We start from the raw sequence: 24,744 nt of genomic DNA, 5'->3' as shown, positions 1-24,744 counted from the left end.
ACCAGTCGTTTACAGTGCGTGTTATCTTACATCCAATCTCTTAAGGTTTGTTAAAAAACAGCTTTGCCATGAAGAAAAAGAGAACTTGTTTTCAGGTTTTCCTTCAGGCTTAAGGTGTTCCTTTTCTGCTTTCTTCCTCCTTCCAATTAACTTCCTCCCAGGTTTTATTAATTACCTGGTGAATTTATTTTTTGCTGCTGAAGTTCTTTTGCTGTAGTGTTTAACATCTTAGGAAAGTCTGAATGTGGTATAAATGTACTTAGAGATTCAAAATTTCAAATGTAATCCTTCCTTTATTTTTGCTTACTGAGGAGGAACCAGCTGCAATTTCAGGGCCAAATAATTTTGCAACAGCCCTCAAAGCAATATCAGAAGTTGTTTTTGAACTGTAATTTTTATTGTGATACAAGAGAGATGCTATGAAATTGATTTTTTTCCTCCTTGTCTTACCTACTTTGTTCTGGCTCTATTCCCATTTTAGAGTGTTGTCATTAGCATACAGCTCAAAGTTCAAGTGCCTTTTTTTTTGGCTCAGAAAAGATTACAAAGGTCTGGCTTCTAAGATCTAGTTGCTGCCAGGCATCCACTGAATCTGCATGCTCTAGTGGATTAAAACATAAAACCCAAATGCCTTTCTAATCCAACCAGAGGCCCCTGAAATCTATAAGCTGGGCAGGAATGGATAATATTCTCTGCTTATTTTCTGAGGAACCAGTACCCCATTGCAATACTGGAGGTACTGTATAGTCTTCATGAATAATAATCATGAATTGCCCCATTTTTCATTAATTTATCAAATCTCAAACATTCCAGTTTTGAGTCCTCACCTTGTGTTAGTGAATGGTATCATCATATGTAGGAGCCAGTTAGACCCATCCAATCTTTGACTCACAATTTTCTCTTGCACATTCTTATAAATGAAAGTTCCCATTATATAAATTGGGTCTTTCTTCTGTTTCAGTCCAGTTCTATGAGGACTGGGTTTAATCAGTAGGCAAGGAATGTTCTGCTCTCAAACAGTTCGGTTCCAAGACCTAGCATCCAACTGGATGTTTTGTGGGCATTTAATCAACAGAGATCTTCCTTGGTACCACCCTCTTACTGCCAGTGTACCTGTCTTGATAGGATTTATATTGCTTAAATTCCCAGATTGGGGATGAGACTGTGGTCTGAAACAGAGATAATAGTGAAGAAATATGTACTGGATTTCATCGTGCAGATCTACAATCCTCAGAGAGAGGAGTTGTATAAAAGTTGTTTTGAGAAAATATTTACACAATACTCATCTGGCTGGTTTCACATATGTAAAATTTAAATCTTTGTTATATACCATGGATAAGAAACACATCATCTGCCTTATGATGTCCTTCCTCTTCTTCTTACCCCAGTTCTCTTTTCCCCATCAGCCTTTTCTTCCTCACCTTTCTCAACATCTCTATTTCCTTGGCATTTTCTCGCTCCCCAAGAGATTATTCAAGAGTTAACACACCCATATTGTCCATTTCCTTTTTCAATACACACTATATATATCAATATTCAGTTTGCATAATCAGAATCTGTGCAGATTTTATGGTAAGTATAATTGCTAACAATTGAGGAATGAGGAATCTTCCTCATTTCTTGCAGAAACACCTTTATTCTCCTTCCAAAAAACTTCCCTAACTAACCCTAGAACTCTGGAAGATGAAATTGTGTCCTATATACACACACACATGTATATACACACATATATACATACAAATATATGTATGTATGTATGTATGTATGTATGTATGTAAGCACTTGTTCAGAGTCCCCCTTGTTAGGGAGAGCATACTCATTTGATCCTTGGTTTGCATCCTAGGACTTGGGTTATGAGATAAAGTCACACCAGCTAGAAATATAGATTGACTTCACCCATGCTCTTTGAGCAAAACTGTCTTGAACAAAACTATTCAAAGATGCACACAATCGGGAGAATAAAATAATTAAATGCTTCCCACTTTTAAGACAATTCGGTTTCCTATTTTTTAGAAAGGTTTCCTGGAAAATTAGATTTGCAGAGGGAAGAATAAAGCCTAGTCTTTCCCTATATACAGAAAGCTTTTTTGGTAGGAATCAAAAGATTGGGTATGAGCAAAAAAAGCTTCGTTATCTTATTCTGTTGCTACATTAAGCTAATCTATTGTATGAATATCGGGTGAACCAGGATCCTGCTATCATACCAGGATCCATGTTATCATATTGCAACTGTAGAAACTTTTCCAGTAGGTGCTAGATGTAGGCGTTGCTGTAGGTATAGATTCATTTTCTGCCTTTCCTAAAAGTAAATGCAGTTGAGTCTCTAGCTTTTCTTTTTAAGTCAACATTGACGAGTGGCTGAGAAATCAGCTCAGTTCAAATTTTAATTTAAGCTTACCTAATTGGCACTTTCTGAACTTCTGTGAATGGGAAATGTAATTGTAGCTGATAATTGTCTTATTTTAAATTTCACAGTAGAATTCAAATTTAAAATTCATGCCCATTTTTTTTTTTAAAATTGCCAACTCGATGCAGTAATGGTACTTTGGAAAACTGAAGCTGAGAGAAATTGAACAAGTAGGAATCACTGTAGCAAATTAAATTCCTTGAGTAAATGCTTTATTTGGAGACTATTTATTGGACATTATTTGTTGATGCTATGCTATGAGGTTTACAGGCAGCAAACTTGTTTTGTCCTTTATCTTGTGTGGATATTGTGGTGGATGTTTTAATGACAGGAGCTGTAATATTGGAGAAATATTGAACTTGTTTACTCTAGAGTGGCAGTGAGCAGCAAAATAAAAATCTGGGATTTATCCCAGCAATGGTTACCAGCCCTTCAATTTTTCCCTTAGCCTTTGGCAATTGGATTATTTGGTTATTATGTTCTCAGTGAGGCTCTGAAGAGTTGTTACTTCTGGATCAGCAGTTCTTGGCTCTGATGTTTTGTTGAGCAGTGTTGAGAGACTTTGTATTTAAGATTCTGGAGGATTCGCAGATGACATATCTAATGGTTTTACCCAGGTTTTTTTCTTTACAGTACTAACATCTTAAAATGGCCAACCTAGCTATAGGTAGAGGTGGGATTAAGGTAGAAATTAACTTCTTCAAATCAAACAGAAAGGATTGTGTTGTTGCCATACTTTTGCCAAGATTTGGTCCTTTGCCAGTTGTGCCTGATGTGTTAGTCATGTTTGATTAACCTTCCAAGCATTTTTGAAGTTCCTTATATCAGACTTAATTTTTATTTATGGAAAATTCTATTCAGATAGTTTTGGGTGACTTGCTTAAACCATATGACTTTGAGATGAATAATTTGACAAAAGATTATTTTTCAAGTATATTGGACGTGCCAGTGTATGGCAGTGCCGTTGTGTATGGCAAAGAGTGGGTTTTCAACCTTTATTGTTGGAAAGTACAGTATGTTGGAAGAGTGAGAGAGTCTGGTTTTGGATCTGCTGTACATTGACACTCTCTTGGTTTAATGTTTTATGGTTGTAAGTAGGGTATTTTGAAAAAGAAATAAGGGTCAGAAATGTGAATGTGTTGTTGAATTATAGTCTGAAAATGTAGAACCTATTGAGTGATAAGCATTTGAAGGCTATTCCTGCTTCTGATTTACATTCAGTTGGGATACAGAAAACCAGCGTGGTAATGAGTGATGAAGCTTGCTTCTCAGTGGTGGGTTTCAAAATTTTTTACTACGGGTTCTGTGGGCGTGGCTTGGTGGGTGCAGTATTGCTTGGTGGGCGTGGCTTGGTGGGTGTGGCAGGGGAAATTTCCTCCCAATCAGCTGGGACTTGAGGCAGAGAATAGATGGAGGCGGGACCAGTCAGAATTTTTAGTACCGGTTCTCCAAACTGCTCAAAATTTCCGCTACCAGTTCTCTAGAACTGGTCAGAACCTGCTGAAACCCATCTCTGTTGCTTCTATCTACCCCATCATTGGTACAGGTCAGATAGTTCTCTCTTCTTTTTGTTATTTCATACTCTGGAAGATAGTGCCAGATGTGTGTGTATGTGACTCCCATTTGTGGGTTACGGATGCCCTTATGAGTACTGTAGTTTTTCTGATTACATTTTTCTCTATTTTTTTTCCTGCTTGACTTGTAGGGGGCACACCTGGCATTAATTGACTCTCTGATGACAGCATTTGCATTGGAAGCCACCAGCTCATTAAATGTTGCATTAGGCATTGAGCCAGCAGCCGTCTCCTGGGACCAGAAACTGCTACGCTGGATAGATATGGTATTAAATGTTCATTCATTTACATTCTCTTTCTTTTATCTGCATCCAAGGAGCTTATGCATGGGGATATCCCATTTTCTGCACACACTAATCCATGTGACAGAGGCCAGATAGAACAAATTCTGCCTCCTTAGCCCAAGTACATGCTACTGGTGACATGTAAAATTCAATGCTGGGTTAAGTGTGGTTGGATTACTTAGATCAACTTCCCCATCTAATCATGTTCTTGATTTGTGAGATTTGAATTATTATCCCGCCCCCCCATTTCTTCAGCCCAACCTAGAAGAAGACTCAGGTTGTGAAGGTTAAGGTTAAGAGCAGGGCGAGGAATAGTGGCAGAAGACTGCACTTCATCTCAAGAGTATAGGAAAGGAAAAAAAATACAATAAAGCTAATACTCGACTTACGACCACAATGAAGCTCAAAATTTCTGTTGTTAAGTGAAACACTTGTTAAATGAGTTTTGCCCCATTTTTTGACTTTTCTGACCACAGTTGTTAAGTGAATCACTTCGACTGATAAGTTAGTAACCCAGTTGCTAAGTGAACCTAGCTTTTCCATTGACTTTGGTTGTCAGAAGGTCTCAAAAGGTGATCATATGAACCTGAGATACAGTAATGGTCATAAATACGAATCAGTTGCCGAGCATCTGAATTTTGATCACATGATGATGGGGATGCTGTAAAGGTCGTAACTAGCCGCAAACGCTCATAAGTCACAATTTTCAGTGCCGTCATAACTTTGAACAGTCACTAAATGAACTGTTGTAAGTCGAGGACTGCCTGTACAAATTACTCTTAGAATATGTCCTCGTGAGAAAGATGATGAAAAAAAAAAGTGGATGAACTAAAATCAGCAAAACCCACAAAGGCCCACCGTTTAGGACCAGAAAAAGGAAGAAAAGGGATGAGGAGGGAAGGTCGTTTGTGCTGCATGTTTGCAAATGATTCCTTGTTGCCGCCCTGCAGATAATTTGCAAGATACAACAGACTGCGGAACAGGAATCCTCTCAGCGTTCAGCTCCTGGAACTGATGGCCAGACTCCAGCATCCTGTAGTGGTCCCAAGGTGTGGGTGCTTTGCTGCTATGGTTGCCCTCCTGAGAGAAGCAGGGGAGGGGTGGTGAGAGTGGCGTTCAGACTCTGGTTTAAACTTGGGGTGGCAGCAATAAGGGGCACTGCTGTGTTCATCTTCGAAAGAGCTTTCCCCACACTGGCTTTGTTACGTTTATAAGCTGTCCCTTCACCATTGCCTTACAGGATAGAGTTTGCTTCCTTCCCCCGCTCCCTCCTCTTGGGAATGGGAGCGGGGGTCTCTCTCACCCGCCCACTTGTAAAGCCAAAGCCACTCTGATTGGGGCTAACGTCCTCATCTTGCCCTGTGGGTGGCCCGCTGGATTGCCAGCAAATGCTGACCATTTATTTTCCCCCCCAAGCTGTTCAGTGGGGCTGGCTGGCTCTGCTGGGCTGAACTATTGAGCAATGGGGAGTAGATGAGGGGCAATCCTGTTTCCATTCCTGGTGGGCTCAGTGCCCCCATCCCAGTTCAACGGCCTCTTTGGTTGCCTGTGCTGAATACAGTCGAGTTGTGGTATGTGACCGAGCTGTCTTTTTCTGCATCTCTCTCCTCTTCTCCCTCTGGCCTGTCTCCTTCCTCTGCTTCAGTGTCCCACCAGGTGGTACTGGAAACTGGTTCCTGTAAGTGGGTGGCTTTATTTATTATCTCCCTGCTGCCTTGGCTCCTGTGCTGCATGCCAGGGGGACCCAGAGCAAAGGATGCTGGGGGTTTAGGACCCTGGGACAGAGGTCCCTGTGTAGTTCCTTATCTAGAGCTTCCCTTGGAGAAGATTTTGGGTGACTTCATCGGTCTGTTTTGACAGGCACCGATCTCCTAAACTGAGATGTGATGTGGGTAGAGGGGATGCCTGTTGGTAGGGAGTCAGAGAATTCCCATAGGAGACTCCAGCTGCTGGGATGCTGGTATATCCCAGCATCCTTTGTTCTCTAACCCTCCTCCTTCCATTCACAATCTGTACCTGCTTTGGTCTCTCTTAGCGCCCTGTGTCCTCCTCTGGGGGCCCTGGAGGAACAGGTTATCCGTTGCATATCATATAGGTGGATTCATTCGTGCCTTCATTTTCTGCCTTGATTACACAGCCTTTTTGGGGTTACAGGCGTTTGGGTGGGGAGTCTAATGCACTAGTTTCAGAAATCAACAGAAAGGCCACTTGTTATTTATGGGGAGGGGTTAAGAGACAGCCAGAGCAGGGCAGTTCATGCTTGGAGCTGCCAGTAGGAACCGCATGCTAGTTACCTGGCATGTCTTTATCCTTTTCCCCTCCTTTGTGTTGCCTTCTGCCCTCTCCTCCCCTTTGCTTGCTGTCCTGCTGTACGTGGTGCAGCTAAATAAAGGCTTAGAGCAGTCTTTTTCTAATTTGAAAACTTTAAAGATGTGTGGGCTTCAGTTCCCAGAATTCCCCAGCCAGCAGTTCTGGGGGTTGAAGTCCGCACATTTTAAAGTTGCTAAGTTTGAAAAACAATAAGAGGACAGTCTCCCCAGGTCTGCTGAGATCCAGTGTGTTGGTATTTAGGGGGTGGGGTAATCCAGAAGGCATAGGGGTTCTCAAGATTTCAAGTGCATGCCGGGAAGAGTTCCTCTAGTTCAGGCCTAAGTTAAATACTGGTGGCCCCCTCCCCACATCAGGGTCTCCCTCCCCCAGCCTTGCAAGGCAGCAACCCTTCCCTTCTTTCTCCCTCCTGGTGGGTGCATTGATCAGGCTCTCTCTTTTCTTTGCTGTTGCATCCAGCATGCCATCGCTTTTTGTTTGAAGGAATCGGGGAATAAGCCTCCTGTGGTAATGTATCCATCGGCGTGCTCACCTGCCCGCCCACCTGCACCACTTTGCCATCCACTTGGGTTGCTGTTCTTGAACTTCTGGCTGTTCCTGCTGCAATGGGCCTGACCTTTCCCCCCATGCCTCCCCCAACCTGCTTGGGTTTCTCAAGAGGCGAGCTTTCCCTTGCACCCTCCTACCATTTTTTTTCAGCTGTTTTTATCTACGGCCAGACCAACCCCACAGCTGTTGAACATGTTGGCTGCAGATGTTCATGGCACCACGGCTGTTGGCCTTATGTCCTCATTGGGACTGAGTACTGTAATGATCTTGCATCTCTTTAGGAATTTAGAAACTTGGGAATTTTGGGGGTGCATTTTCATTGTCCGTGAGATGCCTTATTAATCAAGACTGTTTCTGTATTCTCCCCAGAATTATAAGATACAATCAAATTTTAGGAAGACCACCTACAGGTGTATATTTTCATCAATTTAATCTCTGCATACTCTAGCTCCCACCCCACACCTGCACTATGACCCTTTTTGTCCTCGGTAGCCGGATGAGATGTCTCTAGTTTCTTCCCATCTTCTTTCCTGGAGGAGATATCTAGAAAACAGGCTAGAAGAAGGATTTCCTTTCTGAATTCTGAATGCCTTGATTCTGCGGGTTATGGAGAGCAGGAGGTTGTTCTCCAAAGCTTGCTGAGTCTGGCCAATTATTAGATGCCACCCAGGAGTTTCTGTTGATCCTCCCTCCAGCTCATTTCAGCAGGAATGGAGGTGTCCCATTTGCTTCCTTTTATTTCTCCTCCTCTTTGCTGGCCTGCTGAGTATCTGTGTCTGCCTGTCTGTGTCCCTCCCTCCCTCGGTTGTCCCTCCTTCCCCCTCCTTGCCATGTGTACTCTTGATGTGTGGCCCGCCCTGCTCTGTGTGTGTCTCTGCTGGGAGTGTTGCCTTTGTTGTCTTGTGGGTTGTGTCCTGGGGTTGAGGACAAGCATATACAGAGTGGTAAAGGCTAGTTTATAATTTTCTAAGCGGGTGGTGATGATGGAGGAACTGACAACTGGATCTTCCGCCTTTCCCTTATCTCCAAAGCCAATCTTTCCAGTTGGACTTGGTGGTGTTACAGTCCACCCTGTCCCAGCCTAGAAGTCACTCTGATGGTTAGCCATGTTACCTGGGAATTTGGGGAGTTGTAGTGTTATGCAGATTTAGGGCATCTGCTTGCAAAAGGCTGATCTAGCCTGTGGGATCTGGCCTCCCTTGGACTAAACAGTGGGAAAGGATTCTTGTTCTTTAGGATCATTCAGAAGTGTTCCTGAAATGACCTTCCTTTTTCCCCCAGTAATGGCTGAGTCCTCCTTCTGCTTTCCGTCTCTGTTGCCTTTCGAGGGGCTCCTGCAAAGTTCTTGCTTGCGCATCCCTCCCTACTTTTATATCATGTCTCCTTCCCTGCATGCAGTTTGCTCTTGGCATCCAGAGGAGGGGAATTCTGCATTTGGGGGAGGGGGCTTGATTTCAATTGGTCCTTTACCCACTGGGAGCTTTCCCTGGTAGTGGTTTGTGAAGGCTGCTGCATGAAGTACCAGAGGAGCTTCAAACATTGGGCATGGAGACGGGAGGGCATTGTTCCAGCTTCTCTGGCACATGGAGTTAAACCCCACTATCGTGGCTTTGAATTCTCCTTGCATTTTTTGTTTTGTTTTGTTTTATCCTGCTCAGATCCGCTATCGGAAGGATAAAGCGTTACCCAAACAGACACCGTGTTTCCCTGCCATCACAGGAATAAAGGATCTGGCCAGCGGAGGAGCCATTGCTGCCACAATCCACTACTATTGCCCACAGCTCATACGCCTTGAAGGTGAGCGACTGAGTGGAAAGATGGGGCAGCCCTTCAGAGCAGGGGTGAAATGCTCCCCTGAATATATGATTGTCATAAATTCCTAGCTGAATCCTTCAAGTGAGCAATGTTAGAAAGCTACATAGCTTTGCTCCAGGGGTTAAATGTTCCCGGTTTGGACCAGATTGCCCGATCCGGTAGCGATGGTGGCGGGTGGTTTGGAGAACCGGTAGCAAAAATCCCTGCCCACCCCCCCAAATCCAGCTGAGCCGCGCGATCATCAGAGGTTTTTTTTTTTTTTTACTTTTAAAAGCATTTTTTCTTCAGCCGAAAAAATGCTTTTAAAAGTAAAAAAATAGCCTCTGATAATTGTGCGGCTCAGCTGGGATCACCATAGGCTTTTAAAAGCATTTTTTTACAGCCTCCTCGGCCAAAGAAGCTGTAGAAAAAATGCTTTTAAAAGGCTCCTCTGACAATCCCAGCTGAGTTGCCCAATCGTCGGAGCCTTTTTTTCTCTTAAAGGCAAAAAAAAGGCTTTTAAAAGAAAAGAAAAGTTGGCCACACCCACCCAGTCACATTACCTCCCCAAGCCACGCCCACAGAACCGACAGTAACGAATTTTACATTTCACCACTGCTTCAGAGTCACTATGAATGGCCCTCATTCCTTTTGCTACTAATCTCCTTGTCTGCTTCCTGGTAGATGTGTGCCTGAAGGAGACAATGTCGGTGGCGGACAGCTTGTATAACCTGCAGCTTATCCAGGGCTTTTCTTCAGATTATTTGGGTGGTTCCTGTTTCCTCTCACTGGAGGACCTGCTGTACATGCCACCACTGCTAAGGGTGAGTGCTGGAACCGGCTGGAGAATAGCAACGCAAAAGGGTGCAGGAAGGAATCTGTCTTAATTGAAGGAAGAGGAGCAAATGGCTGCCCTGGCATAGTGGGGAAGAAAAGTTCCTCCTGTGGAGCAAGTAGGGATTATTGTTTTGTACCGGCACTCAGCCTGTCTTGCCCTACTAAGTCTTGGCTGATGTCTCAAGCCACATTAACTAAAATCTGATTGTGCAGAAACAACGAGGCCCTTTTAAAGTAGAGTGGTGCTAGAAGGAAAAAAGAGATTTGGGTGCGAAGATGGAATTGTTACCATACAGTTTGCATGTCGCCTTCTGAGAATGGCTGTGCCGCTATAGGGCAGAGACTCCAAGGCTTCCTTCCTGCTCAAATTCAAGCCAAGGGAGAAAAAAGTGACTCACTTCCTGCTTTGCTTTCCAGGTCAATGTTGGAGTGTTCCTGGCTGAATTGTTTCTGTGCTTTGAGGTAGTAAAGCCAGATTTCGTGTGTCCAAAGGAACTGCCTAGAGTTCAAGGTAAGAAGATAGTATGTCCATTCACCACAATTCCTGGGATTTATATATATATATAATATCTTCATGAGAGAACCATTTGTCTCTTCACGACTATCAGGCCTTTCCTGTCTTGTAATGTAGAAGCTGCTATCATGCAGGGCACGTTATGCAAAATGAGATAGTAGGCGGGCATATTAAGTTAATGTGTCTCTGAATATGAGGAAGTGGATATTGAAGAAAAAAAAAAAGTAAAGGCTCCTTCATTGGAAGATGAAGGAGGATGTGCAGACATCTTTGGTGTAACCAGCTTAATTTTCAGTTGCATGTTTTCACATTTCTTGCAACTCTACAACTAATGCAACTACAAACCAAATATTCAGCCTCTCAAGTTTTAGGGAGAGGTGGGGACAGGGAGTCAATCACAGATTGTATATTTTATCTTGGGGTTCTAAACCTGAAAATAATCTGTTCGGCTGTTTTCTAACAGGAAGGCCAAAACATAGCATAAGTATCCCAAACATCCCTGAGCAATTTCATCTAATTTATTAAATTAAAAGAATTAGCATTTTCCTTCATACAGTTCATATCCATTGTTTCTGTGGGATTATAGATTATTCTGGGTATCTTTTCCCCAGAAGTTTGCATTGATTACTTCATCCTTGTTAACATCCAGGTTCTTCCATTTTTTTAAAAAAAGAACTTAAGGGCAAGAGATTTGGAGTTTATATATCGCAAACACTTCTTTCTCCTTTTCTCATGAACATAGGATTTTTCTCGTTTATTTGATATGTCGCATGGTGAATTCTTGTCTAACCGGAGCAATCTGTGGTATATAGCCAGCCAGTGTATAGGGTACATGCACATCCCCACAGCTATAATTTGGCATTCGATAGGGAACGATCACTGTCAACTCCTTTTGCCAAATCCACATTCCAGCTAGAGCAACAGCAAAGTCTACTGTGATCTGGCATGGCTCCATTCTGGAACAATGGTCTCCTTTCTGAGCTGAGATCAGAGCAGGCTTCTTTCCTGCATCTGGGTACAGGTGGCCGATACTTCCTCCCTCTTCTGACCTTCTACCAGTGCAATTGTCCGTTTGAATTCTTGGCTTTTCCCCTTCCCTGCTCTTGTAGTAAAACTGCTGATTTCTTGCAGATTCCCCTGCCCTGAATGATGCCTCAACACCCAACAGTGGGAAGAACAGGTGAGCGAGTCCTTGATATTTCCACCTGCAGTCACCCCCCCCCCCCGTGTTACGTGTGTCCTGTCTCCCCTGTGCTGGGAGCAGGTGGCTAGGATTCTGTGTATCAGGAAGCAACATTGAGGATTTCTAAAGACACAGAGAATGGATTGTATCCCAGGAGTGGATCCTTTCCTGCAAAGTAGTTTTATGTCTAATTATTAAACAAAGGAACTTAACAAAACAACAGTTCTTCCTTGTCATCCCCTGCCAAGGGTTCTGATTATATGTGTGTGTGTGTGTGTGTGTGTGTGTGTATATGTATGTATGTATTGTATATACTTGGTTTGCCCCCAGATGCCCCCCTCCCACCCAGTGCAGTGATTGTTGCTCTGTCACCAGTCTAATCCAAATGCTGTGTTAGACTCTGGGAACATGCATTGCATATTACAAATGGTGCTTGTGAGTTCCTGAAGTTAAATATATAACAGATTTTTAAATTAAAAGGACTAAAATGGCTAAAGTCTGACCGGAGTTCTAAATCTTGCCAGATTTTGGCCCTTTTATTTTTTTTTATTTTAGTACTGTGCCAAGGACTCCATGCACTATTGGTCCCTGGATCACCTGTTGAAACATTTAATGAAGATGATCTTCTTTTTGTAATCCATCCAAGTACTTTTGAATTGTGGCTATTTCAGAGCCTGATTTGTCACTTCAGAAGTGGCACCAATCCAGTGTTCCAAAACTTGCCTTTCCTGTTGATAGTTCGATGCTTGTCCCCCCCGGGCCTTTTTACATGCTAGAAGTCTCTTCAAGTAAACTTGGATCTGGAAGGAGTTATTCCTGCTCTTAGGGTGGGGAGAACTCACTGTGTGTGTTATTGTGCCTTGATGCCTCCTCATGTTTCAAGCTGTAGAACCTGCCTTTGCTCCAGGGGAAAAAACTGAGTCTGGGCTGTTCTGAAGTAAGAGTAAAGTGCTACTTGTTCTCACAAGATCTAACTCTTGATCAGGAGAGCCTCCTTGATATGCCTGGATTGAGTTGCATGCTTGGAGGAAAGATTCTTGGCCAACGCTGCAATTCCCAAATTGCTTCAGGCTGATAATTTTTTTTTTTTGAAAGATAGAGAAAACCTTTGATCTTATTTAGATCTCTGGCACAGCTCTCCTCTCATTTGCAAGTTATGGGAATGCCTGCAGGGAGCAAATTAGAATAACTTGTTTCTGCAAGTCAATGAATACACTTTTTCTACCAAATGAATGAACTGACTGACTCTTCACCTTATATAGACATATGTCATATTTATATACATGTGTGTGTGCATAGTAATTTTAGGATTGTATAATTCCTTCTTGTTTTTTCATCCCTCCTGCTTTCTCACCTTCCCTCATCCCAGGTGTTTAAGTACCTCTAAGTATCCACAATTAGCTGGTCCTCTTTAGTTACTATAAATATCTATGGGCAGGGGGGATAGAACTATTTTAGAGAGATTTGTTGCTTATTGGTGCAAATCCTAGCTGTTGGTCCTATAATAATCAAGCTATCGTTCTGTCTTCCTGTGTGCAACACCCAGAAATGTTATTCCTCTTTTGATCCAATCTTTGCTTCTTGCTCTTGTTTTGTAGTAGTTCCCCTGTGTTCAGCTTGCGCCATCCACTGCTGCCTGGAGGACAGGCACAGTCACCACTCTGTGGCTCCTTAGGTAAGATCTGGCTCCTTCTGTTCTTCGTCTTGCAGTTCCAAGTAACTTTCATGTAGATATAGAAAAAGAAAAGTTTTGTTGGAAGCACAAGCCAGGCATATGTGGCTTTTGAAAATCTTAAAAGGTTATCTTGATCTTGGCTTCCAACATTTCCCAATGATCAAGTTGGTTTTGAATGCTCAGCTCTGGGTAGCTTTCCAGTTGTTCTGGGCTGTGGCTACACACAGGTCAGGGAAAATAAGAGGCACAGCAAGCTTGTTGGTTTAGTTGTGTGATAAGGACAGGTGTTTTCAATTATGTAAAGCAATTGTGGCTTATTCCTTTGAACACTTTCCCACTGATTTCAGCGACACTTCTAAACCTACACGTTTAAGATTGTACTGTATGCAAATCAACAGGCTTGGATTTTAATGAAATTCTAGCCTCAAATAATAATAATAATCAAGGAGCTTATAATGACCCAAGATTGGCCAATCTTAGCACAATTGAGAAAGATACTTCTGCTAAAGTAGAATATTGTTGCAGTTTCTCCATGTTGCTTGTTTCTCCTTATGCTGATCTAATGAGAGAAATAACTGTCTTCCCAGTAATGATCCTCCTGAGATGCTTGCCATTCTTTTTTTAAAGCAGGCCTTGAATCCCGCTACTAGAGAAAACCGTGTGTGATCTCCTTGGATTTGTGCTTTGTTGTGACTTTCTGCTTTTGTGCACATAGGTTCCCTGCATCATTCCACATCCATGTCCCAAGTAGAAGGATTTGGTAAATCATGGAGCAAGAAGCAGCTCAGGTGAGAGGTGGGAGGAGGAACCGTGGATCATTTGCTGACACTCCTGAAAAACTAGGAAGAGCTACCAGGAAGAATGCAGAACCGTTGATTAGGCAGCCCAGAGGATTTTAACAACGAGCAGTTTGTACAGTGGGGTGGCAAAAATTAGGTGAGGCAAGGAGGGAAAGAGTAACAACAGTAAGGAAATTACACAGAAATTAAGATGAAGTGAGCAGGAATAATAGGAAGGAACTAAAAGGCTAAATTACTAAAATGCACCCAGTAATGCAGTTTTCTTAGCAACGTATGGAAGTGGTTTCCATTTTTCCAGTTTAGCCTAAAATCTTGGCATTCCCTGATGGTCTCCTTTCCATGCAGTAAGTAGAAGTAATATCAAGGACATTTAATTTGCCTTAAGCAAAGTTTGAGCCAAAAGGCAAAACATAATTGAATAATTGACAGTTAGTGGGGTATCTGTTTGCATTTTTAAAATGGTATTTTAATGACTCATAATTGGTTAAGATTAATTTGGCTCAATCACCAATAGAGTTTTCTGCAAACTTGTAATTTTGAATATATTGGCATTCTGACAACATCCAGAATTCCCAGCTAGCATCTCTATGATTATCTCAACAAATCTGAAAATGCTAGTTCAAGGAAGGTGCAGGAGGACATTTTGTCTAAGATGGATCAGAAACCAGAAGTGTTGTTCGCATGGTAGTTGTGTTGATAAACCGAAACAACATTGATACATGGACTCCAACTCCCGGAATTTCCCAGCCAGCAATCCGCTAAGGTTGAGAAACATTGTGGTAAATACTGAACATGTTCAGAAAACTAAATAATAATTCTTGGTTAGTCCATTGAAAGAATAGAGGTGGCAAAGGCCATGCCGGTAAAGAGTTATGGACATTGAACTCCAAAATGGTTAGTCATGAGTTTGAACAAAGCCAATCTAATTAATGTGGTTCTAGTTGTTCCAGTTGTAACAATAATTGCTTTTGTTGTTTTTAAGAAACAAAAATGATTTCGACTTTTATTAAGGTGGAAATAATTTAAATGATTTTTTAAAAATGCAAATTTAATGATTAAAATAATGGATTTCCTGTTTTCCCATTTTCAAAGTTGTACTTAGGGTTGGTTTGTATCTGTTTAAACTTTCTACCAATCATCAAGAGTTAATTCAATTAATTAAAAATAAGACAAAGCAGGATGGCAAATAATTAAATGTGAAAAATATCTGCCTTCTACTGCTCAATGAAAGCTAAATAAAATATTCTGCATAATTTGTTCTAGTTAAGAGAGTAAACAAAACATTGTGTAGGTCACTGAAATTTCTACCTGTGTCTGATACCAGATCACTGATACCTCTATGACCTCATCTCTCTGGTGATTTTTAAGCTCATTAAGAACCACCTTCAGAGTTCCAAATCCTTTTCCTTAAGTCCAGGAACTTTAAAACTATACCTGGAATTCTCGGGAGGAATGAGGAATACTAGATAATTTAGGTTAAGAGTCATGTAGGATGTCGTAGCTATAGATTTGGATATAGAATTGTGAAAAAGAAACTATACAATGCTGGGGTAGAAGTTGAACTTTCTCAGCCAGTCCTTTCTGACCTTTAATATTCTCCTCTTTTCCCCTCTTTTTTCTAGCCATCCGTTGTCACAGGCGGTCTCGTTCAGCATCCCTTTTGGCCTGGACAGTGATGTAGATATTGTGATGGGGAACCCGGTGGGCATGCTTCGTTCTGTCAGTTCTGACAGCCTGGCACCGACCCTCTATTCCTCCTTGCCTCGCTCCCCCCACCCATGGCCTACTGAGGCTGCTGAGGCCCCCAATGGATTAGTAATGCCGTCACTCCATGGGGCTGGACACAAAAGTCAAGAGGGACCGGCTCTAGAGAACGGCCTAAATGATGCCTACCCTGACTTGCCCACCATTGAGGAAGCACTGCAGATCATCCACAGTAGTGAACGCCTGGTCCCCGAGGGAGCCCCCGATGGCTTTTATTTGCACTCCCCAGAGCCTCCTAAAACGTCTGTGCTGGAAAAGGCTCCCCTGCCCACTGTTTACCGCTGCCATAACGGGCCCCCCAATGGTGCAGAACCCGTGCAAGAAAGTAGCCTGGACTCCGATGCTGAGGAGCCCTTGAGGCTTGCAGGAGGCCCAGACGATTCCACCTCAGGCGTGAGTTCCCTGAGTTCACAGCCAGAGAGCACGGCCTCCTCCGCCTCTGGTGTGCGCATGACAAGCTTTGCAGAACGCAAGAAGAAACTGGCAGCTACAGACAGTAAGTCCAGCGGGATCAGCTCTGAAAGCTCAGAGGCTGGTCAGGTACCATCAGAAGAAAGCCCTGCCCAAAGCCCTGCCCTTAGCTCAGAAATGAACCAGTTGAGTGCCCGGTTGGAGGAGAAGCGTCGGGCCATTGAGGCTCAGAAGAAACGCATAGAGGCTATATTTACCCGGCACCGTCAGCGCTTGGGCAAGAGTGCCTTCTTACAACTACAGAAGGTTCCTAACTCTCAGTCTGAGGATAGTCGACTTGCCCTAGAGGAGCGGCTTGCTCAGCTAGAGGCTGAGGAAGAAGCTGGAAGCCCACGTACCCGTCTGGATAGTAAACAGGTTACTTTCTCTCCTGATATCACCAAAGGGGGAGCGCTTGATGAGAATCTGGGTGATTACAACCGGGCCGTGGCCAAACTGAACACAGCTTTGAGCTCACTGCAGTTGGACATGCAGCGCTTGAGTGAGCAACAGCAACGCCTCATGCAGGAGAAGAAGCCTAGCGCACAAGCCTGGGTGATCCCAGCCCCAAGGACTGGCCGCGAGGGGGCTCCTCCCCGCTCTTCGTTGGAACTGTCCTCCCCTTCTCCTTCCCCTTCCCGCAAATCTCGCTCACCCCAGCCCACTCCCAAGAAGTCTCCGGCCCCAGTGCCTCCCAAGAGTCCCAAGCACACCCGGCCAGTTGAGCTGAAGCTGCCACCTCTCACGCGGGTCCTGACACCTCCTCACAATGTGGACAACCTTCCACACCTCCGCAAATTCTCCCCAAGCCAGGTTCCTATGCAGACCCGTTCCTCCATCCATTTTGCTGAGGAGGTGCTGCCTGTGCCAGAGGTGGAAGCCCCGAATAATCTGCGGCCGGTGGCCTCTGTTCCTCCACAAGGAGGCAATGCTCGTGTTTCAGGTGATGGCACCAGTGATGTCTCCTCACCCAGTGATCGACATAGTAGCCTGATTGAAATCCCTCTGTCTAGCTTAAAAGGAGAGAATGATGAAGATGTGGATGGGGATGACTCTCTGGAGGAATCAGTTGCTGAGACTTTGGATTCCGAGCCCCGTTCAGGTCTGGGCTTCTTTTTTAAGGTGAGAATTGAACTCTTGGCTACTAACAATTCTTACCTACCTGACAGAGCTTTCTGCTTTCTGTAAAAGAGCTTCTGGGGGAAGGGAAGGAGGTTGGATAGGGCTTCTGCTTAGATACCAGCAGTTCTGAGATGAAGTTAGATCAGGCTCTCCAACCTTGGTCCCTTTAAGACTTGTGGACTTCAACTCCCAGAGTTCCTCAGCCACAAGTCTTAAAGGGACCAAGGTTGGAGATCCCTGAGTTAGATGATCTGGGTATAATTTTTTTTCCAGAACTAGTTGGCTGAACGTAAAAGGAGCAGGAGGAATATCAGGTTCTGTCAAGGGAAATGTGTCCCAAAATGCCACCTGGTAGGCACAAGCTTATTAGGTGGGAATTGTCAGACAAAGGATTTAAACTGTGTGTGAAGCTGTGCAAGTAATTCCTGTTTGAGAAATAATAGAACATGAGAAAAATGTTTTTCAGTTCTGCCACTGGCAAGCCTAAATCCCAGCAGTAGCAACAGCTTCAGTAGCTGTTCTCTAGCAATTAGTACACATTTCTGTGGCATCTAGAATTGGAACTAGTTGTATGCCTCATGTTATGAATGCTGGTGATTAAAGAGCCTGAAGTGCGGGCCATGTGTGTACTAATTTTTGTTGCAACTGAATCCTGTTTACTGACTTCTATTTGCACGACCACTTTCAAAACTTGATAGTAAGCCTGCGGCCCCTGACATAACCCTAGAGGTAGCACCCAGTCTCATCGGTTTAAAATACAATTTGGTTGGAGTCTGCTACAAGCAGAACACGAAACTGGCATGAGTAGCCAGAATGAAAGTGCTCAAGTCCTCCAAGATGAGTGGGAGATGATTGTCAGAGTCTCCAGTCTGAGGGAGGAGAGGATAAGAGTGAACTCTTGGAAGTCAAAACTGATGCTGATCCATTAGGGTTACTCAGCTGACATGTTTTTTTCACACAGGATGAGGATAAGGCCGAAGAGGAAATGGCACAGAAGCGAGCAAGTCTCTTAGAGAGACAGCAGCGGCGAAGTGAGGAGGCACGGCGCAGAAAACAGTGGCAGGAGGCAGAGAAGGAACAGAAGAAAGAGGAAGTCAAGTAAGAAGGGATGAGCCATCATATTGTTGTGTCTATATTTGCCACTCTGCCCAGTGGCATGGGAGCTGCTTTGACATAATGAGGTATCACCTGTCATATGCATGCGACTATTAGAATCAAGCAAATGGTGCCACATATCTTTTCTACCCGGCCAATTACAGCAGGGTGGGAGAGGGTCATACAATTGGATAGTTAAATGGATTGATCCAGTTGATTAATATCCCCTGTAGATTTCTCGCTATTTTCTTTCCAGAGTTCAAGCAGATGAGCGGGCCCGAGTAGAGGAAGAAGTTGGGCCAAGGCGTGGCGACTTCACTCGCCAAGAGTACCTGAGACGTCATCAACTCAAACTGATGGAAGATCTAGATAAAGTGCTGCGTCAGAAGCCCACAACCGTTCGTGCCCTAAAGAAGGGACGGCCTAAAACAGTCTTTTGCGATGATTCTGCCCTTGCCCGCAGCCCTGTCAAAGGACTCCTTGGTAAGAGTTATGACAAGAGGGAGGAAGTGGGGAAACAGTCCAGTTCAAGCAAAACCAAGGAAAAGTCTATCAGAGGCTGTGGTTTCTCAGAGAAGTGAGACTGAAGGGTCCTCTAAGGGTTTTTAAAGGCTGTGATTATGTTGCTTTATCATGACGTCATCATCTGCCTATCCCTTAGCCCCGAGCTGATAATGAATTATCAAAGGTGATGGTCTTAGTTGGTTCTCCCTCTGCCCGAGCTGGCTAGGTTAATCTCTTGTGAAGCTTTAGGGATTTCCAGATGATTGTTGCTGGTTAAGGCCAAAAGCCTTAGAATAATTACAGTTCTGGATTTCATTACTTTCACCAAACTGTTTTTATTGACACCTGATTTTACTAACCCAATTTGGTACATTCTGGACTTTCTTTAACTGCGGCATAGATAGCTGGTGGTCTTAGAGGTGGGATTAATATAATTTCTAAACATAGATTGTCAGACAATTTTCAACATGTGCATCAACCCTCTGGAAAAGTAGTTTGGGAAAGGGAAGTGGGTTTTTTTTAAAATCAGTTTGATAATATTTGGCTGGCTGCATTCTCTGTTTTATAATCATGTCTTGCCTTTATGGCATCAGCTATAGTGGTGTCTTGTTTGTTTCTGAATGCAGCGCTGGTTATTATTTTAAAATTCTTGGTGACTTAGATCAGAGGGCCTGTGGGATTTTCTGATAGGGTGAAATTGTGTCATCCTTTAAAATGAGATTTTTACCTAGGTCTGCCATCATCACAAATGATTTTTTTTTAAAGAGACGCTATGAAGCAGTCAGTTGGGCTCTGCTGACAATAGAGGATATTTCCCCTTTTAAAGCAAGCATTTGATTCTTTCACTGCTTAATTGGATGTGATTGTTAATTTTGACTTAATACCTTTGGAATTTGCTTCATTGATCCCCACCCACCCACTCAGTAACAAAAATCAGGATCTGCCGAACTCTCAAAATAAATGAATTAGCTTCTTTCTTAGCCTTATAAATGAGAGGCTACATGCCAGTTCCTATTGGTATCCATTTTTCTTAGGCTCCAAGCTCAGCAAAGTATACTCCCAGTCTACTCTCTCTCTTTCGACCGTGGCCAATGATCCGGGAAATTCCCTCTTCATCAAGAGAGCTTCACGGTGAGTAGGCATTGCTTCTCTATATCGCTGGCAAATGGGTGGGGAAGATTTAGACCTGGAGCCATATCCAAGGAAATGCATCTGTGTACAAACGATTGAAGTTTTCTTAAATCCAGGGTTAAATATATTGATCTGTTCCCCAGAGCTGCATCACCTTCTGGGCCAATGTCTCCCAGTCGGTTGCTGCCAAATCAGAACCGGGAACGTGACTGGGAAAATGCATCAACTGCCTCCTCACCAGCTTCCATTCCAGAATATACTGGTAAATCATATTCTGCTGTTCCACAGATTATAACTTTCCTCTCCTGGCATGGCAGAGGGTGGTGGGCTGGACCCTCCCCATTTCCAGGTGCCTCATCTTGAAGTGGCCTTGGCTATGCGTAAGGCCCTTCCGGTTCCATCTTCTTTCACTTGCAAAGCATTTATGAATGCTTCTTTTTTGGTCTGCTTTCCTTCAGATGGGGAGAAATGTAACCTATCTTCTAGGCTAACCTCGAAATACCTTGTATTTCTGCAGGGCCCAAGCTGTACAAGGAGCCCAGTGCCAAGTCCAATAAATACATCATCCATAATGCATTGTCTCACTGCTGCCTCGCTGGCAAGGTCAATGAACCCCAGAAAATCCGTATCTTGGAGGTAAGTCGAAACATGGTGAATATGAGCCATGGAAAAGATAGTGCTTCTTTCTTGAAATGGGCACAGCATGCAGATGTTGGTATCAAATCTAAGAGTAATTGCCTTTAACAATTGGGACAATTGTGGCTGCAGCTCTACATCAATAGCTTTGGAGCTACAGATAGTCCTCGGTAGTCCACTCACTCAGCAACTGTTGGTTACCACAGCACTGAACATCTGTTCCTCAAAGTTCTGGCCGTTTCAGCATCTCCATGGTGTCATGATCACAATCTAGACACTTGGCAATTGGCTTGCACTTATGACAGTTGCAGAGTCCCATAATCACGATTGCTATTTGCAACTTCCTCTGCCAACTTTCCTCAATTAAAAGAAATGGGAAAGCTGGCTGGGAAGGTCATAAGTTGTTCTTAAGTCGCCCCACCTTGCAGCAACTACCACAAACCTCATCGAGGCACATCAGTTCCTTGTGTACCCTCCTCTGCCTGGAAGCAGCCATCACAGGCCTTGTACCTGAGTCTCACTGGCCCCACACACACCCTCCTCTGCTCACTTTAGCCCTTGCCCCTCATGTGCTTTCCCTCCCTCACTTGGCAGCACTTTCCTGCCTGTCAGTCTGCTTCCAAACTTCCTAGGACTTCCGATGTCCTGCTGGCTTACCCATTGACTTGGTTGTTGAGAGCTATGAGGGGGTTGTAAGGAGGTCTTTGCTTAACAACCCGTGAACCTCACTTAACAATGGCCGTGGTGGCTCAGGCTGTAAGATAGCCTGTTATTAAAACACAGCTGCCTGCAATTACTGCAGGTTCTAGTCCCACCAGGCCCAAGGTTGACTCAGCCTTCCATCCTTTATAAGGTAGGTAAAATGAGGACCCAGATTGTTGGGGGGCAATAAGTTGACTTTGTAAATATACAAATAGAATGAGACTATTGCCTTACACACTGTAAGCCGCCCTGAGTCTTCCGAGAAGGGCGGGATATAAATGTAAATTAAAAAAAAAAGAAGCTGCTAGGATTGCCAAGCGATGCAGATACATAATGTCATGCTTTATGATTGCATCACTTAAAAATTCTGCTTCCAATTATGATTAATGGAGGAAATACAAATATCTCTGAATTGTATATTTGTATTGGATTAATTTAGTAGGCTGGGTGCTTTTTCATAAGCAGATTTTCCTTCTGGTGCCCTTAAGTATATAATAGCCATATCTGAATTATTGAGATTATCATGGTATGGGTAGGCAACTTGATCTCTAGATTTTGGACTACGCTTCTCATACTCTGGCTATTGATCATGCTGACAGTATGAAACATCTGAAGAGCTCCCAATATTTAAGGTTTACTGCAGTAACATAATAAACAGAAAGCCCTAGCTGCATTCTTTTGTTGTGATGAAAGGGAGAAGTACTAGCAACTCAATCATTAAATGGATGAGCTTTACTGTTGAAAAGTTGTGGAGCCCTTTTAATGGGTACAAGATGTTAATACTATAAAACAAGGCCAGTCTTTTCTCTTTGTGGGAAGAAGTAAATAACAGGGCATTTAGTATTGCTCTCCCAATTTGATTTGATGAGCATCCATAATTTAGAATGGTACCCTCTGGTTCTTCAGCAGTTTTTTAGGAATTAGCAATAGCAATAGCACTTAGACTTATGTGCCACTTCACAGTCCTTTATAGGCTGCTTTAAGTGGTTTCAAAATCAGCATATGTCCCCAGCAGTTTGGGTCCTCATCTTACCAACCTCAGAAGGATGGAAGGCTGAGTCAATCTTGAGTCGGTCAGAATTGAACTGATGACAGTCAACAGCGTTAGCCTGCAATATTGCATTCTAACCATTGTGCCACTACAGCTATTGTTTTGTGTTTTATACTTTGGCTTTATCTAATCTTTTGATGTTTCTTTTCTCTCAATCTTAGGAAATTGAAAAGAGCAAAGCAAACCACTTCCTCATTCTCTTCCGTGATTCAAGTTGCCAGTTCCGGGCGCTCTACACCCTGTCTGGGGAAACAGATGAATTGACACGTTTAGCAGGATACGGGCCCCGCACCATTACCTTGCCCATGATTGAAGGCATCTACAAGTATAGCTCTGACCGCAAGCGTTTCACTCAGATTCCCAGTAAGACCATGTCCATGAGTGTGGATGCCTTCACTATCCAGGGCCATCTCTGGCAGACCAAGAAGCCAGGCACCCCCAAGAAGCCAAGCACACCAAAAGAGCTGTGACCTGAAGAACCTGGCGTTATCCCTACTCTCTTGCCTAAGACCTACGACACCTAATGGCTGGCCATCTGTGATGGATGGCTTGAGTTGAGAAGGCTGTTAGGCATGGGTCTGAGATTCTAGTCCTGGGCCAGCACTATCTCTGGCTGGATCAGAGTTATCTGGGAAATTCTTCTGGTGCCTGCTTTGAAGATGAGACTACTATTGGCTGCTTTGGGTTCTGGGGCGGTATGGTGTTGGAAGACAAGGTTCTGTGTAACCTGCAAATCCCGTAAGCTAAAGTCTCAAAGAATTGCCATAGTAACACTGCCCTAAATAAGGGTTTGCTTCTTGCCTCTAACCACTACCTGAATGTTAATGTTCAGCCAGAAGGAAGAGTCTATTTTCAGACTCCTGTTTGCCTGGAAGATTCTATGTTGGTTTTTTCATTTCTTGGGTCTCCCTGTTTATACTTATACATACTATACACATATATATATATACGAGCTATTTAATGATTTTTCAATTATTTGTATATAAAAAAGAACAAATTTGCAACAGCGGGTAGGGTGAATTTGTATATGAAGTTGGCATGGTGGAGGTAATGCAGAGCAAGGTGTGTATGTACGTATGTGTGTTCATTCCTTTTTCCACCTCTCTTTTGTCTACTCCCTTATTTACAAGGGCTATTGGGTGTACAGCTGAGAAAGAGTTGTTAACGGGATCTCTTTTCAGCAGCTGCTATCATTTACATGTTGAGAAGCTGGTGGCTGCTATAATCATAGAGCAGGTCTCTGTGTACCCCGAGTTGAACTGCCAAAAGAAAACTCCAACCACTTTAGGAAGGAGTGTGGTCCATCCTCTTTTTTCTCTCTTTCCTCCTTTCTTTCTCCAAACCCTGTTTACCTGCTTCCAAGGCTATGAGGCTGGATATACAGCGCTCCCAAGAGATAGAGGAGCCTGGGCACAGAAAGTTAAGTAGCCCTTGATCGTTTGAGCCTCATTTGCCATCCAACCTTTATATCCCGGATAGAAGTTGCTTGCAAAGCAGAGGAAGGGGAAGATGTGAGGGGGCCAGTCCCATTCAGCTGGATGCTTCACTCTGATCCTGTCTTGTTCAACCTTATTCTGGTCTCTTGTGGCTGACTGAGCGTCATGTAGGTGTCTGGGGGGTCTAGGGCAGGGTTGAGTTGATGTAAAAAGTGGGTTGGGATTTTTGTCCTTCCCACTTAATAAAGTAACTTAAATGAGCTCTTTACTGGTCGTTACTCAGTGAATGTTTTAATCTGAAAGCCTGTACCACTGATAAGCAGGCAAGGCGTCTTTGCTTCAGTGCAAGACTAGTGGATGCTGAAATGAGAAACTGAATGTCACACAGTTCTGAAAAGCACTAGTTCATTCCTACTTTCTATATTCATTCTAAATGGTAGAATCATTTAGAATGAATACTATCCCTTGATTATTTAAAGTAAAAAATGCAGGCATTCAGGGAGGCTGCTGAAATCTACACAACTGGAGGAAAAATGCAGATGTTTTGCGTTCAATAAGGAGCGAGCTCAAGATGGGATTAACTCCTATTGTCTTCCATTTTAAGAAAACTCCTGCCAGTATTTGTTAGTGGAATTGAAAGTTATTCCATGCTCTATGGATTTATCCACTTTTTCCTACTTGTTCAAATGCATTTAAAGCCATAAGGGGAACATACTCTTCAATTTTCTAATGTCAAAGCTAATATATAATTAGTTACAATTTGTTCCTGGCAAATAAATAACAAAATGAGATAGAGAGAATGCTTAACTTCTATTTTGCCTGTGCTTGACCATACTGGCTGGGAATTCTAGGGATTTAGTTCCAGCACCTCGAAGACTCCAAATTAAAGAATTCCAATTTAAGGAAAG

General features: G+C 43.3%; 1 protein-coding gene across 5 annotated transcripts in view; it reads left to right on the top strand.

Annotated features, from left to right (window-relative positions):
* The window catches only part of CAMSAP3 (calmodulin regulated spectrin associated protein family member 3), a 38,415-nt gene extending 14,318 nt beyond the window's left edge, over positions 1-24,097 (top strand). For 2 of the 5 annotated variants that reach the window (XM_058170456.1, XM_058170451.1), the window contains 17 exons: positions 4,113-4,247; positions 5,216-5,314; positions 5,911-5,943; positions 7,053-7,100; positions 8,801-8,939; positions 9,621-9,760; positions 10,191-10,284; positions 11,419-11,467; positions 13,069-13,145; positions 13,861-13,933; positions 15,568-17,281; positions 18,243-18,379; positions 18,633-18,859; positions 19,915-20,011; positions 20,155-20,273; positions 20,529-20,647; positions 22,562-24,097. In XM_058170456.1, coding sequence (XP_058026439.1) covers positions 4,113-4,247; positions 5,216-5,314; positions 5,911-5,943; positions 7,053-7,100; positions 8,801-8,939; positions 9,621-9,760; positions 10,191-10,284; positions 11,419-11,467; positions 13,069-13,145; positions 13,861-13,933; positions 15,568-17,281; positions 18,243-18,379; positions 18,633-18,859; positions 19,915-20,011; positions 20,155-20,273; positions 20,529-20,647; positions 22,562-22,870 — 3,609 coding nt within the window. In that variant the 3' untranslated portion in view covers positions 22,871-24,097. The remainder of the gene's footprint in view (positions 1-4,112; positions 4,248-5,215; positions 5,315-5,910; positions 5,944-7,052; positions 7,101-8,800; positions 8,940-9,620; positions 9,761-10,190; positions 10,285-11,418; positions 11,468-13,068; positions 13,146-13,860; positions 13,934-15,567; positions 17,282-18,242; positions 18,380-18,632; positions 18,860-19,914; positions 20,012-20,154; positions 20,274-20,528; positions 20,648-22,561) is intronic. The other 3 variants (XM_058170452.1, XM_058170454.1, XM_058170455.1) reach the window with 3 other exon arrangements.
* Positions 24,098-24,744: the final 647 nt, after the last annotated feature.

The sequence above is a fragment of the Ahaetulla prasina genome, chromosome 2 (assembly GCF_028640845.1).
Source record: "Ahaetulla prasina isolate Xishuangbanna chromosome 2, ASM2864084v1, whole genome shotgun sequence".
NCBI classification, from domain to species: Eukaryota; Metazoa; Chordata; class Lepidosauria; order Squamata; family Colubridae; genus Ahaetulla; species Ahaetulla prasina.
Note: the sequence above shows the minus strand (reverse complement) of the source record. Positions and strands in the feature narration are given on the sequence as shown.